Source organism: Gambusia affinis, linkage group LG19 (assembly GCF_019740435.1).
Source record: "Gambusia affinis linkage group LG19, SWU_Gaff_1.0, whole genome shotgun sequence".
Taxonomy (NCBI): Eukaryota; Metazoa; Chordata; class Actinopteri; order Cyprinodontiformes; family Poeciliidae; genus Gambusia; species Gambusia affinis.
In genome coordinates, this window is record NC_057886.1 from 3875546 (window position 1) to 3892298 (window position 16753).

General features: G+C 38.8%; 1 protein-coding gene across 10 annotated transcripts in view; it reads right to left on the reverse strand.

Annotated features, from left to right (window-relative positions):
* The window catches only part of plppr2a (phospholipid phosphatase related 2a), a 109902-nt gene that overhangs the window by 34137 nt on the left and 59012 nt on the right, over positions 1-16753 (reverse strand). For 8 of the 10 annotated variants that reach the window (XM_044099352.1, XM_044099345.1, XM_044099348.1 and 5 more), the window contains one exon: positions 11261-11449. In XM_044099352.1, the coding sequence (XP_043955287.1) occupies positions 11261-11449 (189 nt within the window). Of the gene's footprint in view, positions 1-11260; positions 12057-16753 lie in introns of those variants that run through there. The other 2 variants (XM_044099353.1, XM_044099354.1) reach the window with 1 other exon arrangement.

Consider the following 16753-nt stretch of genomic DNA (forward strand, 5'->3'; position numbering starts at 1 on the left):
CCGACCTCCCAGAGCCCTTTCACTTGCGACGTGTAGAGACAAAAGATCCATAATTCATGAGAAAATAAACAACACCTGAGCCCTGAACAACAAGTTAGATGTGTCAAAAATGTGACGACTTGCACCATGTAAGGACTGCAAGATTGGGAATGGTGCAAATAAGGACAAATCAAGGCACACAGAAATGGAATAATTGAGAACAGGAGAGAAGAGTGAAGATTTACTCATCATGCATGTAAGAATAGCATCAGTACTATAGAACCCAATTATAGCTACAGAGAGCGGTGCGTATGAGTAACTGGGTCGCTGTTTGTGTCACTGTATTACAAAAATGTGCGAATTTCTGCAAATCCGCACATAATGGAGCTATAAAAGAAGATGCTACTTTGTCAACGTGTTTCAGGCTGTTTTGGGAACCCGATGTCGATATTGAGTGTTTTTGCCCCGTGTTTGGGAAGCTGTGCGTCACAGATAGCAGGAAATACGTCAATGAAGCTGTAAAGACCAGACCAGTCAGAGTCCCAGTGCTGCACAGCAAAGGCTGCTTCTGTGTTCCCCTCCGCCAATATTCGACTGACTTCGTTGTACGTAGCCATGAAATAAACAATTAAAATCTAAATATGTCAAGGAAGACGATACGTGACAGTGTTATTAGATAAATATCTAGACGAGTTCTGTTTTTGTGGATATCGATAACAATTTCAGCCAATTGGAATACTTTGGATTTTGCCTTCTATAACCTGATTTAAAAAAAATATATTTACCACTTCCAATTTGTCATGCTTTTTGCCACAAGTTCATGTATGTGATGTGATCATTTTTTATTTTGTTTTCTTTTACATTAAGCTTCTTTATTAATCCACTAGGGAGCCAAAATATCTGAATATCTAAATGGGAATAATTGACTACTTGGTACATTAAAGCCAAAAACCTGATTAATTAACAGTTTTTATAGTTTTTTGAAATTGTAAACATAGGTTATAAATAAAAGCTAAAATAAAACAAAGATATAGAGTCTAAATAATGTCTAATTTCTGTATGTATTGTTTCCACGCTTCTCAGCTCATTCAGCTTATCCCTCCATATATGGAAATTAATGCAAGAAACATACCGGTCCAATCACATTACACTCACCATGCACTTTAACAAATAGTTTTGTACTCTTAGATTAAAAGTTTCTACATGCTCTGTCAATGTCAAAAAACCGTGAGGAAGTTTTACTCCTTGTGGACTACTGTTGCAAATTTGCCTCAAACCTCCCCACACCAAAACTGCCCTGAAAATTTTGTTTGTTTCTCATCTCCCTTCACTGCTTCGTCTGGGATTTCTCCCATTGAGATGGATTTTCCAGTAGAATTTCAGTCGGACCAATCAGTGAAAACATGGAGACAAACGATGGCGCTGCTTTTCGTTTGTATTTCGTTTGTATGAGCAAAATGTTGAACACGGGGCCGGCCGGGTTTTTCCAGGCTAGTAGCTGGTAGGACTTATCCTGATAGTCTCATTTGATTTCCAAGTTCATATCCATAGTCCTAAAAACAAAAAGATCATCAAAAAGAAACACTTCTCTGTGTTTCAACTTCAAAAACTACAAAATAGTTTAAGCTACAATGGGTTTGACTGCTCAGGTTATTTATTATCTCTACGGACACCAAGTGTTGACCCTCCTTTAATTCTGGTTAGCATTTTACATCCACTGTAGATGCTTTGGGGGGAATGCTTACGGGTTCTTGAAGACCTGTAGGTAGTGAGGCAAATGCAGCCATTTTGGGTGCGAGGTTGTTGTTTGTCTTTGATAATTTCCAAGTATCTGTATAAATAAAACAGGATACAGTTATGATGTAAGTGCTGCTTTCAGCTTCAAGGTTTTACGGATGAACAACAACAACACATGACATCGTACCCTGAGTCATTATTTATTGAACTAAAGCTGAGCTACAGACCGAGCTGACCCAGAACCTTTAGGCTGATTACAGAGAAGTCATCGGTTTGATCACGTTTTAGCCCACCAGCACCAGCAACAGACGCCGACACTTTAACCAGTGATCCCGATAATTTCTCCAATGAGCTTCATCTGATTACTTCTGGCAGTTTTTGGGGAAATCATGCAACCAGAAAGAAAACCAAACAAACCAAAAATAAATGTTAAAAAATGGTCGAGACGGGAGCTGCGGCTACCTTTAGCAGCAAAACATCTCGGTGACATATTTAGAACGGTTAATCTAATTAAACTAATCTGCGCCGCTGTCTTTAGAGCCATTTCGACGAAGCGCGACGTTGCAAGCTTTAGGACTTAATGCTTCTGACAAGATTGGGGAACTTATTCATGTGTAAAGCACACAGAGATGCCTCCCTGTCACTAACGTTCCATTATCCTTCATCATCTACGGCGACCTCGGCCTCTGCGATGCAGGATATGAGTAAAAATAGGGGGCTAACGCACTGGTCTGAATACGTCATCACTCCCTTGGACTCACTCGGACCTTTCACCAAGACAGTTACGCTAACAAGAGACCGCTAGCTAAGCAGAGCAGATAGAGACAGAGGAGGTTCTGTTGGGTCATGGTGGAATAACAAAATGAATCAAAATAGTAACAGAGAGACCTTTTTGTGTCCAAACTTAACTGAAACAATAAGTTCCTTTTGTATCTAGACTAAAAAATCCTCCTGTTTGCTTTTGGACCATAATGTATGGAAGATTTGACAACATATTTGATGTGAATTGATTTTAACGATTGTATTTGACAAATGCAATGTCTGCTGCTGCTTTTTCACAATTGTTGACTATATAAGGTGTTTAGAACTGCCATGTTCCTGAAATGTGCTATACAAATAAATAAAAAAAAAAGAGCTTTTTAACTACAGAAGAACTGTTCAGCTCGAGTACTTTATTGCGGTGATTCTTTGTTTCTTCCAAACTGGATAAGTAACTACACAGAACTTGCTTTAAATCCCGTAGATTTGACTGCGTGTTGTTGTGAGAACACGCCAGAAGATGAGGCACCGTCTCTCCCTTCTCTACATTGTAGAAGAAAAAGGAGATGCTGGAAACATAATCTAATACTATCTTGATTATCTTTATGAGCAGTTTTATGGGAGCATTTTCCTTTTAACAGGTCCAGAGACAGAGCAGGCAGTAAAAACTTCTAGATTTTATGGATATTACCTGCAAAGATAGAACAGATAGAGGCGCTTTAATATGCGGCAGGGATGCAGGAATCGTATTTATTTAGTATAGCTAATTTTGCTACTTATTAATCCTCCCATGAAGTTATTCTCCTTTCTATTGTCTGATTGTTGCAAAAGATTGACACAGAAAGCTGTGCAAACGTTTCCTCCAATCATGTGATTTCAAGGCTGCTGATGTTAGTCCTACTCTTCTTCTCCTAAAAAAGCTAACCAAGCCATCTGCCTGGTTAGCCTGGGGCAGCAACACAAAGACCTACAGTGGGAGTTCTATGTTCAGGAAACAAGAGGAAGTAGTGGTAGGAAAAAATGAAATACTAAATAAAACTATTCTTTTAACAGTCGAAAACCACAATTGAAAATTTATCTTATTCAACTGAAAATTTGCAAAAGTCGAGTACATTAGCTTGTTAGAATGTGTATGGAAAAGTTGATTAAGGAAAACATAAGTGAGTTAGACATTAGCTAAAGGGCAAATCAAAAGATTAGCTCTGCTATTAGCGGAAGTGAAAAGACGACACCGGTCAGAGTCCCAGTGCCGCACAGTAAAGGATGCCACAGAGCATGGCCATAAAAACAACGAATACCGGACACTTTCACCAATATTCAACAGATAGTGTGGGCAGAATGTGAATGTGTCCCGGAAAAAATAAAAAAGTAAAAAAATAATGTATGTCTCTCTGAACGGAAGACGCTAACAAATACAGGATGCAGTTATATGTGTGAAGGATCCAATGTGACGTACACTGACAGAAGTGCAAGTAAAACAGTTGTAGATATCTCACAGAAGTGTTCTTTATGAAAAATACAATAAAAAAACAATTAAGGGACATCTGAGATCTATTTCTTCACTCTTCTTCATTTTTTAAAATATATTTTGGAAGTATAGAAATCAAAGGACTCAGAGGGATCCCTAATCACAATGGTTGAAATCTGCGGCAGCCATATTGATTTTTGCCAACCTGGTTGGTGGAAAACCTCGACCTATTGAGATTTAAATTTCAAAGGGGTCTACATGATTACCTTTAACACTCTGAATTGTTTTACTTCAATCCAGCACAAATGGATAAAAATGTTTTATTTATTCATTTCATGAGAAAAACAAAACAAAATCACCAACTCCCGTTGCGCCTTTAAAAATGTCTTAACAATAAAAAAAAGACCCATAAAAAGAAGTAAAAATCTTTGTCTGGTGAGCTGAAAAGATACTGTGAAATTATAACTGCTTTTATTATTATTACCATGGGAGCAGCCACTGACATCCACCGTTTCTCTTTACGTGCATTCAGAACAGAAGACGACTTGAGCCTTAACAAACCCGAAAACAAGACAATGTCCTCGCGCGTTTCAGTAGTGGCATGGCGGCAGGCTCTGTGTAATGAAGCTTTAAAATGTGACTGATGGTTTTAATTAAATGTCTGGAGCCCGAGTGCAACCGTCTGACCCGAGTCAGGCCCGGAGGACTCCGCAAACTCATGTTTGGGGAATATTTTTGCTTATATCTAATTAATTCCTGAAAAAAGTAATAGTTAATGCTCCTTCGATATTGCTCTTGCTCTGTCTTAAATTCACTGCTATTCATATGCAGATGATTATAAAACTGCCCCAACACAAGGTGCATTTGCAGTAGTCTTGTTGCTTGGCTACAAATAGACCCAAACCTCTTACCCTAAGCTCATATAAAAGGTCAAAACTCTGTATTATCTTTTTTATTTTTTTTCTGCAGCCACTTTAGCCCCAAACACAAGGCAGAGCAGAGATAGGACTCATCTGGAACCAGCAGCAAATGGCCGAGCAGATTGCCCCGTTGCCGGGAGTTACGCCTCCGATGTACTTTGCTGCTGTTGCCCACCACGGTCCCTGTCAGCACAGGTAATAGCTGACAAACTACTGCATCCAGTGTGCTCTGACCCACTTCAACATCCCAAGTAATTTAGTCTCTGTTAAGGCGGATTTAAGGATTTCCTCACGTTGGATTATTGGGTGTAGTTCAGAGCTACAAAGTTAAATTGTGCTGTTAAACTCTCAAGCAGCAGCGGCACGTTTTTAAGCAACGTGGTGCCATGTAAATTCCTTTGGCAAGGAGTACAAAGTACTAGAAACTCTAGAGAAAAAAAGACCACGCTAACTGGGTTCCTCTATATTTACTCATTTTCTGCTTCCTTCAGGATTCCTGGAATGACTTTTCTTGAAGCCAAATGAAAGAAATTGAGTAAAATCCCTGTTTTGTTGGTTTTTTTCTTCACAAAATCGAGTTTTCATGTTAGGGATGGGCATTTATCGTATCGTTTATCGTGTATCGTGATAAATTTCTTACCGGGATAAGAATTTTGATTTATCATTCTCTCTGTACCTATTATGAGGATTGTTAGTTTTACCATTTTCTCCACTTTTTGTTTAATAACTGCCAAATATCTATGCATTTGAAAATATGATTAAAAGTATGCACTGTGTGCAGCTTAGTGATACGAATCAAACTTCTTTAAGTGGCTGGTGTCGGGACAAAGCGTTTACAAATGGGAATGTTTTTTAAGAGCAGTGTTTGTGCAGCAATGGTTGCCGTGACAAACATACAGTTGAGGAAGCAATAAATAATTCTTATCGCTTTTATGATTATCACAATAGTTTCACATGACATTGTGAAAAAACTTTAAGTCCATGCCTCCCTTATTTTATGTACTTTTATAAAATAAAAGTTAAGTCATAAATATATGAACAAGACCTGCTTTAACACCATACATTTATTTATTTATTTATCACTTTTCTGTTTCACCGTCTCTACAACTAATAAGACATAGCCATTAAAAATACATTGCTAACACTGGAAATTAAAAATGCATGACTGGGGTTTGTCATCATGGAGTCCGCGGCTCTTTTTCATCTCAGTTTGTAGGAAGTAGACAACAAAACAGTCTTGTTGGGGTTTTTCACACCGTTAAAATACTCTGGAATAAACTGGACTTGTACAGAAACCCCTAGGTAACAAACTAATGTAAGCAATGCAGTTGTGTTTGTTATGTGTAGTCATTAGATTTTATAATGTTGAAACCCATTTCATTCACAACTTCCCTGTGAGTTTTTTTTTCACACATAATTAAGTGGAGCTGCTCTGAAATAGTACAAGCTGGATTGTCAACAAGTCGCATCAGAACACAGATGCAACGTTAGCTTATGTAGCACCAGCGAAGTGCTTCATATGGAAACGTAGTGAGTAGGAACAGAACGTCAAGTCAGGTTAGAAAAGGTTGCAAACCAATGATTACGCTGTGCCAGTTTTAGCTGGCAGCATTTGTGACTCAGCTAACCTGCAGAAATTCCAATTCGGACTAAATATTTTTGCTGTGGAACAAAACAAACAGATGCAACTTTTTTTAAATTATTATTATTAATTTTTACATTTTTATTAAATGTAGCTTTAAAAAGTCCCTCCATTTCAAAGTTACCAAGCATTCAAGCACATATATTTTATTAACTTTATTGTACAATTCACGTCCTAAAATGACCTAGGTCGTCATCGTACAGTTCTGATCAAGACATTCCAAGATTTATCACTTCTTTTTTCTACTTCTTTTTCTTCTTTAATCCACATTCATAAAGACTCTTCTATCCCAAACAGCAGCTGTTCCTCGGGAGGAAACTCTAAAGTACGTTGCTTACAAGCATCAGCAGTGTTTGTTTTTTGATCCAGCTTGAAGGTATTGTTTCCTTTGCGATAAGTCCGTGCCGCGGTTATGTGTAATCCGGTTATCTGTCTGCTTTGTGTTGAGGCTGCTTCTGTTTGCAGTGCTTTGTGATGTTTGTAGTGCACAGCGGTTCGGCTCGGGTTCTGCGGTTAGTCTGGTGATCAGGGTCGCTGTCTACCGTCTCACAAGGGGCTTTAGCAGCTGAACTCGCAGAAAGACAGACAAGACAAACAGGTAGAGCTCTCAACTCTTCCACTTTATACCTAGTTAGAGTCAAAAACCGCAACACCAACATGAAGTGGAAGGAAAACCACAAAGTAAATGTGAAAGTCTGGATTTTCATTCAGACATCTTTCTTCTGATAGCCTTAATTAAAATTCAAGAGCATCTAATAGCAATTTGGAGGCACTCAATCTAACTTCAGTGCATCTAACTGATGAAAACTGAAACAGTTTTTGTTGTCTGTAATTTCATCGCTCTATAAATCTGTCTGTTCTCTGACGGCCTCAGATGTCGAGGTAGAAGTGAAGAAACAGAAGAATGAGAGACAGGCAAAACACTTGGCCACCTAAAAAGAGAATCGCATGTGGATTTTTAGAGCGTCGTCCACAGTGGTTTGGTTTGGTTAAAAATGCTAAAGAATTAGTTTTAAAATGTAAAGTTAATTTAAAAAAAAAAAATGCTAGCTGTATTCATGTAATCTACACACAAAGAATAAAAATAGCTGACTTTTTTAAAGTTTTTTTTTTGTCTAGGGTGCAAAGGATGTGCTTCTTTTTTAAAAAATTTATTTCCATTAAAAGTCCTACGTTATAAAGTGGTGTTTATTGCTTTGGTATAAAAAAAAAAAAAGTTTGACAACTTTCATTTTTTTCTTTGTTTTAATACAGCAAAGCAAATATAAAAGTGATTTTCTTTCGTTTTAAAATAAATAAGCTAAGCTAACTAAGCAAATTTTTTTCACGTCGCTTTTGCGAAATTTTGCCTTTATGAAAAAGTGCAGAAGAAGCGATAGTTGGGGGGGAAAGAAATAAACAAAGAAAAGGGAAATAGGTCACATTTCATGGGAATATGAATGGAGCTAAATACAGGGTAAGCCTGGAAATACTTTAGATTGGGCTGGAAGTTCATGTTCCAATAAGACAGCCCTGAATGTAGAGAAAGAACTCCAAACAAAGTGTTTAAATCAAAGCATATGCATGCGATATAATGGCTCAGTCAAAGTCCAGACCTGAATTTGGTGAAGTATTTGTGGAAAGGCTTGAAAACTTCTTTCTACTGGCGCTCTCTAACCAATCTGACTGAGTTTGAGTTATTTGGTAAAAAAAGCAACGAGCAAAAGATGTTGCTTGTGGGTCAGCAACTCCAGCAAAAGATGGTTTTATGAACAATCGGCTCAGGAGGGACAAAAACGAAAAATAGGTTACGATTTGTGAAAATTTTAGAAAACCATGCATCACTTTTCTGTCACTTTATGTATTTATTTTGCTGAAATGTCAAGTGAAGTGGCGATAAAATCCTGACGTTTGTGACGAAACCTCAAAAACATGAACAGGGTCTTTTCGTAATTTGGCACCTTTGTTATTTTTGCATCTGTTTCTTCCGAGTCCGATTCTTCAAACAGCATCTGCTCGCTGTCACTATCGCTCTGTCTTCACTCACACCTCCGCGCTCGTTCTCTCTTTTCCTCTCCCTCGTTTTCTCTCATGTTGGCTCTTCCTCTAATGACCTGTCTGCCTCTTCTCATCACGTCTCTGTGCGGTCATCGCTGACTGTTGTTTTAGTTCCTTAATCTCCGCACACACTCATACACACACACTCGGACGACCTCCTCGCACCCCGCAGATCTGCTCTCGGTATCTTCCGAGCAGGAAGTAATTTGTTGCGTGACTCACAAGCAGAGGTAGATGAGAGTACCAAAAATTGTACTCAAGTAAGAGCAGCACTACTTCAATGTGTTTTAAGTGGAGTATTAGTAAAAAGTAGCCATCCAAGAAATGACTCGAGTGCGAGTGGAAAAGCACGTGGCAAAAAGTCGACTCAAGTACCGAGTAACAGTAAATATCATTCAATATTTGAAAATCACATTATCAGAACAACCAAAATATAAAGTTACAAAGGCATTTACACCGTGTTGCAAATTATTATGCAAGTCATATTTTCTCAGATTTTCTTAAACGGTCAATGCAAACGATGGTCAGTAAAATTTCCAAGTCATGAACTATTACAGTATAAATCAAATTTGACTGATTTTAATGAGAGGAGTATTTTTTTTTCCAAAAATAAAAAACTCTAAATGCTCTGTTCCAAATTATTATGCACAGCAGATTTTCTAAACATTTTATGGATTATAAAGAACTGCAAACGGTCATTCTTTGAATGTGCAGCATTAAGTGGTCACATGTACTAAAGTAAAAAGCTATTTCAATCAAAAACATCTCAACAGACAGAGTTACATGTTAACATAGAACCTTCTCTGATATCACAGAACAATTCTTGATCCATTGAACTTGTGAGTTTCTGGAAAGTTTCTGCTTGAATTTCTTTGCAGGATGTCAGAAAATCTTCCCAGAGCTGTTTTGATATGAACTGCATTCCACCCTCAGATCTTCTGCTTGAGGAAACTCCAAAGGTTCTCAATAGGGTTGAGGTCAGAGGTCAGAGGTCAGAGGAGGATGGTGACCACACCATGAGTTTCTCCCATTTTATGCCCATAGCAGCCAATGACACAGTGGTATTCCTTGCAGCATGAAGATGATTTTCTACTGAAGGTTCAGCTCGTCTTTTTGAACCATGAAAGAAAGTGACCAGTCAGAAAGTCCATCAATTTTGCTGAGGTCATTTTCAGACCTTCAGAGACTCTGAAGGGTCGACCAATGATTCTCTCCTCATGATTTCGGCCCAAAGCATGACTCCACCACCTCCTTGCTGACGTCACAGCAGTGTTGGGACGTGATGACCATCCACCACCGATCCACTGCTGCGTCCATCTGGACTATCCAGGGTTGCACAGCAGTCATCAGGGAACAAGTCTGTTTGAAAATCCATCTTCCTGGACGGCTGGGCCCACTGCGACCATTTCTGCTTGTGAGTTCTGGTTCGGGCCTCTTCACAGTTTGATAACGCTTCAGTTTTCATATCTTGTCATACGGCACTACACTATCTGATGATTTTCGTCAGCACAGAGATCCTTTCTCTTTCCCATAATGTTTGAAACCTGTGGCTTGATTAATAATGTGGAACATCCTTCTCAAGTAGATTTCCTTTAATTGAGCTCACCAGACAAACTAATCAACCAGTTCTCTGAAATTAATTATAGTGATTCAAAGAGCCCTGACACACAATACCATCTAGAAATTTAATAGCACAACAAAAAATGTAATCTTTATGACACTTAAATCCAATTTGCATAAAAATTTGGAACACTGTGTAGATGTTTTAACTAAGTAAGACCTAACTATTGTAATGTAACATAATCTCTCAAACAAACAAACAAACAAACAAACAAAAAACCTGACAAATGTTTTTCCTTCAGTTTGTTTTGTTAACTCTTAATGCAATAAGATGCAATAGGATAAGAAATTTGTATATTTGTTCCCACAACTGGAAAAACTTTGGCTGAATAAGATCGCTGTCATTCATTGTACCAGATTACTCAAAGTAATCCAGTAAGTAAAATATATTTGCAAATAATGATAGGGAGATCATTACAATGTCTAAAACATGACCATGTCCTTTCTAGCATTGTAAAATACAATAATAATAATAATTTTAAAAAAATCAAACTAGAGCATCCTTTATATTAAGTGTAATACTAAAACATTTTCATAAAACCTTATAAAAACAGGAAAAATCAAAATACTCCATCTACAAGGTTGAACTATTTATGTTTTTCTATGTCTCGGGGTTTGGCTAAAGACTAAAATGAACATAATTCATAAAAATAACATAGTTACAAAACAACAAAATCAGTCAAAATAAAAATAAATCCAAGACTTAAGAAACGTGAATAAGAACTGCAGGTATGTGTCTATAGTGAATTTTAGGTTAAAACTTGCTTGCACTTCATTCAATGAAGTTACTCACGGTCCAGGACTTTTATTCAAATAGAAGTAGCGATACATTGTAATAAAGTTACTCAAATAACAGTAAAAAGTACACTATTGTAAAAAAACAAAAAACAAACAAACAAAAAAAACAACAACACCTGAACGTCAATTTTTCCAGAAAGTAACTCGAATGTATCTGAGTAAATGTAACTAGTTACTACCCAACTCCCAATGAAAACACAAAAAACAGACCCATCACATTACTTGAACTTTTCTTTTAAATAAATCATTTTTCGGCATACTTTGCTCCTACTTTAGCATCCAAAACAATCCAACTCTTACCGTGACCGTGGGGACGGCTGTCACGAGCGAGTAGATGAGCACCGGCGGGATTTTGCTGGCGTCGTCCGGACCGGGGTAGGGCTTAGAGAAGCTCTTGTCGTAGCAGAAGAAGCCCTGGATGTGGACGGGGAAGGTGTCCGTGTACTCGAAGTAGTAAGCCAGCAGCACCGTCCCAGCCATGATCACCAGCTGGAAATAGAACATTATCCCGGCGTTAGGAAGTGGGAGGAAGAGGGGAGAACCGAGTCCCTGCTCCCCTCAGTCACGGGGAGAAGACGCATAGGAAACCCGGACCCGGTAGGAGGCAGAGTGAGAGGTTATATCCGACCGAGAAAGAGGGGTAAGAGCGACGCTTTTTCGCTTCATAGACTGACTGAAGAAAACATCAAAGAAGCTCTGGAAACTGCACGAGCAAGAAAACAAGGCAGAGATGGACGGAAATGATGTGAGAGTGAGGAAGGCAGGAGGGGGAGAGCCTTTCTGCTGCTGGCACTCACGGAACCTACTACTGTTGAGCTGTGAGTGTATTTGTAGAAACGGTGTGCGGGCGTGTGTGTGTGCGGAACACACAAATATGTGTGGCGCGACTCGCGCGAGCATGTGCGGCGGGTGGTGAAGTATGTTTCTGCAGACACGTCAGCTGATGTCTCTGCTAAAGTGCTCCCAAAAATACTTCCACCAGCACGGCTGTGTTTCTGGGCAGCGCAAGCAGAGCCAGGCACGTTTTGTTGTAACAACGTGTTAAAGCACACAACACCCAGTTTGTGACACCAGCTCGCGACGACGCATCTAAAATATAAACACACAAAGCTAACCTGGTAAAAAAAAACAAAAAACAAACAAAACAAAAAAACAGCTTATTGTACTATACTTGCTTCTCGGCTGTTAACAAACAAGTGCTTCCTGGAAGCTATTGAAGTTTTAAATTTTTCCCAATCGCTAACATTTGACCACGATGCGTTTAATGTGTCAGGAGAGTCCAAGCTGAACAATTATTAAATGTTAATTCAGTAATTGGAATCGTGGCCAACACGGAGTGAACGGCTTCATTCACTTCCTCCTCTACCATTGAAAAACTATAGGCGGACTGTGATTCTAAAACAACCCCCAAAAAATCGACATCATCGTCGTTCATAACTTTTCCTGCTGTTCACTGATTGGTCAGGCAGATAATCTAAGAAATCCTTGTAAACAAAAGCGCATACTGCTAAGCACATAGAGAATATGTGAAACAGAAGGAGAAAAAAATATTTGTCACCATCCACACTCAGTGAAAAGTCACTCATCAAATTTGTGTGATCAGCATTTTGGTTATAATTTAATCAACTAAATAAAGTTGTTCTCTCATGCACTCTGTCACAACAAACTATAGCAAAATTTCTCTTGAGTTGCAATTTCAAATCAGAAAAATATTTTCAGCTGTGTTTTTTTTTGCTCTGATTTGACTTCCCTAAGCCGGATGAGTGAACGCTTTATCACTGTTTTTAACCAGAAAACAGTTAATAAGATCATATCTATGCTTACTTTCACTAACATTCGAATAAGCGTATGAATAAAGTGAACTTTCTCATTTGGCTTGTGAGCGTATTTTATGATTTTAATGTGTATTTAGTTTTGTTTTTTTTACATACTCCTGGTTAGTTGTTGCTTTAGCTTCATCTGTCTAAGATAGTTACACATTTCCTGCATGTATGGAAAAAATATCACCAGTGTTTATGTATTCACATGCACAGATACTCTTCTGTGTTTATTACTACTTCTTTGCCTCATTGTTGTTTTTTTGTCTCTCTCACTCTCTACACACACATATATATATATATATATATATATATATATATATATATATTTGCATCAAACCCTCCCTCATCCTTGCCTCCCTTGTGAGAGATGTACTTTGAAGTCCCCGGTTGTCATGGTGAAGAAATGACTGAGGAGCTTCTGTGTTTTTAGCATCGCTGCAGCAATCCGATGAAGTCTACCTCTAGAATATTTAATAGGGTTATTGTTCTCACCGTATGCTCTCCAGGTACTGCATACGGTTTGCGCCTGTTATTCTGTAAATGTTCGCGTTCCTCTGCCGCTTCGAAGCTTTTTGCTCGGGAGAGACGAGGAGTTTTCGTCCTGTGACTCATAAAGCGTTCCCTCGTCTTCCCGTGTGACAGAGCGCCGCTCCTCCCCTGCATTCACCCAGCATATTGTGACGGCCTCTGACTCACTGTTGTGATTTGCTTGAACAAGAAAACACCCCAAATCCTCACGACAAAGAATAAAGAGTAAAGGAGTTGTTTCTGGTGGAGCTCTTACCTCGAGCTGTAGCCTTTTCTCTTACAGTCGACCTCTAAAATTGTGACTTTTTCTATTGTGAAGCAACAAAAAGTTGAGTGGAACATTTGTACATTTCTTTTTGCATATTTTACAAACTTCAAAGAAATTTGGTAAGATTTGATGCGATAAACCAACAAAAAGCAGCAAATTTCTGAAAAGTTGAATCAAAATATTTGTTTTGTCTTTTTTTTTTTTTTTTTACTAATTAAAATCTGGAGAGCAGCTATGCATTTGTACCCATCCCAAATTACTTTGAGACCCTTAAGAACATCCATTGTCACTAGATGTGTTTCCATTAATAGTGTATATAAGTCTTTGTCAATATTTCACTACTGTCGAAAAACACCATTTTGCAAATGCGGCATTTCCAGTGCATAAGAAACTAAATTAAAATTACACATGAATAAGTTGGTTCACATGACTTATCATGTGAACAGGAGGATCTTGCTGCTCCAAGATCCTCCAACTACTTCCTGTCTTCTTCTTTGTGGTTTCTGGCAGTAGTCACATCCGGTTGTCGATGACGTGATTCTGTTGCAGTTTTTATTGAAATAGGTTAATTTTGACACGACAAAAACAACCTCACCCCATCCTAGTGCCCAAGCTTTTTAACAGAAGATGACTTCTTTTTTTTTTTCTTTCAGAATTGGTGAATTTATTTTCAAAATGTCAAAATGGAAACAATTACGTTTCCACAAACATGGAACAATGGCTAAAACATTGTTGAAAGAAAGCCTCTGTTTTATGACAGAAGGAAAAAGTTCAAAAGCCGCCGCCGCGCTAAAGGATACAGAGAAAAATGTGAACAGCAAAAATCTTCCCACCAGTCAATATTAAGGTTTTTCACTTTTTCAGTTTGAACCACAGCGCCCTCTTTCTGCCGATTTAGAGTGTTTCGACATAAAACCTCCGCCCGACTCTTAAACTTGAGAATATCAGCCTGCATCTACGCTGGTTACGTTTATTTCCGAGGGTGCTGTTACAACCAGGAAAGAGTGCTTCTGTGTTTTATGGACGGACGGTACGGAGCAGCAGGACGGGAAAGCTCAGGCGTCCTCCATCAGAAACCGGCTGTCCATTAAGGACAGCCGGCCATCAACGCATGCCACACTGCACCTGAGCTGCATGGCAGTACTGCAAGAAACTAAGCTGATGGGACAGGGCTGAAGGTTGGGAAAGCGGTAGAGTTAATGCTGAAGGGTAATTCAAAAAGAAATGTCGAAAGTATATAAGTTTTACGTAAATGTCCGTAAGTTCCATTAACAGGCATTTGTGTTCCTCCATGACACACTAGACGTCCTACCTGACGTGACGAAAGGGCCTCAGCAGAACACAATAAATAATTGAGCTGACTTTTTGAGCTTCTCCTACATGCTGCAGACAAAAACACAACAGATATTGGGAGATTGCTTGATTTTCTATTGTTTGGTGGAAGGCCTCACTGGGTTTAAAGTCACAAACTCCCACCACCACCACCCACACAGAAAACTCCTACACACGTCTTTGCTTTTTGCTGCTTGGTTTCATTACAAAATAAATACAAATCCACGTGTGTTGTGACAGAACCTGTGATTTTTTTTTTAGTTTAAATCTTTAAACATCAAAGCTGCTCTATGCTTTTTTTTTTTCTTTTTTTTTTTGTGCTTTATAAAGGACCAGAATTATGTGCTTTCCAGGCACGTAGTGACATTTTATCACACAATCAAGTGAGTATGTTACCCTCAGTTGTTATAAAATTCTATAGATATGAAATATGACTTAGAAGAAATTTGACATTGTAACTTAAGGACTTGAAATTGGGCCTCTGTCTCTTTAAAACTCCTGCTCTTTCTGAAATTTTGCTGTCAGGAAGTGATCCGAACATGGCTCCTCTATTAACCCTTTAGCAACGTTTTTACCAGCATTTCTCTGAGAAGTCACTGCTATAATGAGCTCAGCAGATACTAGAGAGCATCGCTAATTGCTTCTGGCTAGTCTGAAGGAGCTGAGTGGAACTGGGTGTGGAGGAGGGAAGCTCAAAAGCTTGGAAAGTGCACTTCAGAGGAGGAGCTTCGTCAACAAAGGCGGAGCTAGGACCACTAAGGTGTTTTGCAGAGCAGAGTGGTTGCCATGAAAATTGAAAGGCTTCTCAAACATGCATGAAAATATCAAAGCAACACTCTAGGCATGTTTTTGATGACAGAATAACATCATGAAATGATATAAAGCTCAAAGAAATCAATTTGACATAATGCTGCCCCTTTAAGATTTGATATTGATGACAGTATGGTATTTAATTTAATGAGAGTGATGTGGTTTTAATGCATAAATACATAGTTGCTACAGTTCATAATCGATTTGGAGGTTTCCAGCAGTACAATATTTAAAATGATCAGTGGAAACAGAAACTATTTGGTTTGGAAAAAGGTTGCATTTCAATAAATATGTGGAAAAGGTGAAACAAAGCAACTGCAGAAAACAGAGTGGAAACTTTTCTGCTGAATTTCTTATGAGTAGGGACTGGAAGAAAAGATTTGTTTAAAAAAAAAACAAAGTCAACGTTATTTTCTGCTCTGTTACTTGTCTCATGCAGGGTAGGAGGGAATAAGGAGGGGGTTACAATCATTGTGTAAAGAGCAAGAGCAAAAAAACAAACAAGAAAAAAAAAACAGATGGCATGAGATTCTCAGCGCTCTGCATGCTTTAACCCGGGTCAGGCTCACATCTGAAGAGCTCACGTGTCCGTGGGGAGAGCCTGTGTGTGCACATCACACAGATCAGACTGCAGCAGCAGCAGCAGCAGCCATTACTGGCTCACTACCTGGCCCCGAGCTCCAGACCCTGTCTGCCGGTTTGTGCGGTCTGCAGTCCGTGACGCTTTTCCCCTCCTCGTCAATAAATAATATCACAGAGAGGCTGGCAGAGCGCAGAGCAGCAGCGGAGGCGCTGTGGGACTGTGCTGCTGCCAACTGATGTGTGACTGAACACTTAATATGATGAATCAGATGTGTTTACAGGAGAGAATGTGTTACTTTCCTTTGGGTTCTGGTAAATAATAGTGATAATAGTAATGCACTCTTTTTACTTCTGAAGCTGCAGAACGTAACTTTTTATAAAGAAATAATATAGTTTTTATGCATTTATTGAAACTGTCACTATGCTGTGACAGTATTGGATGAGACGGATGAT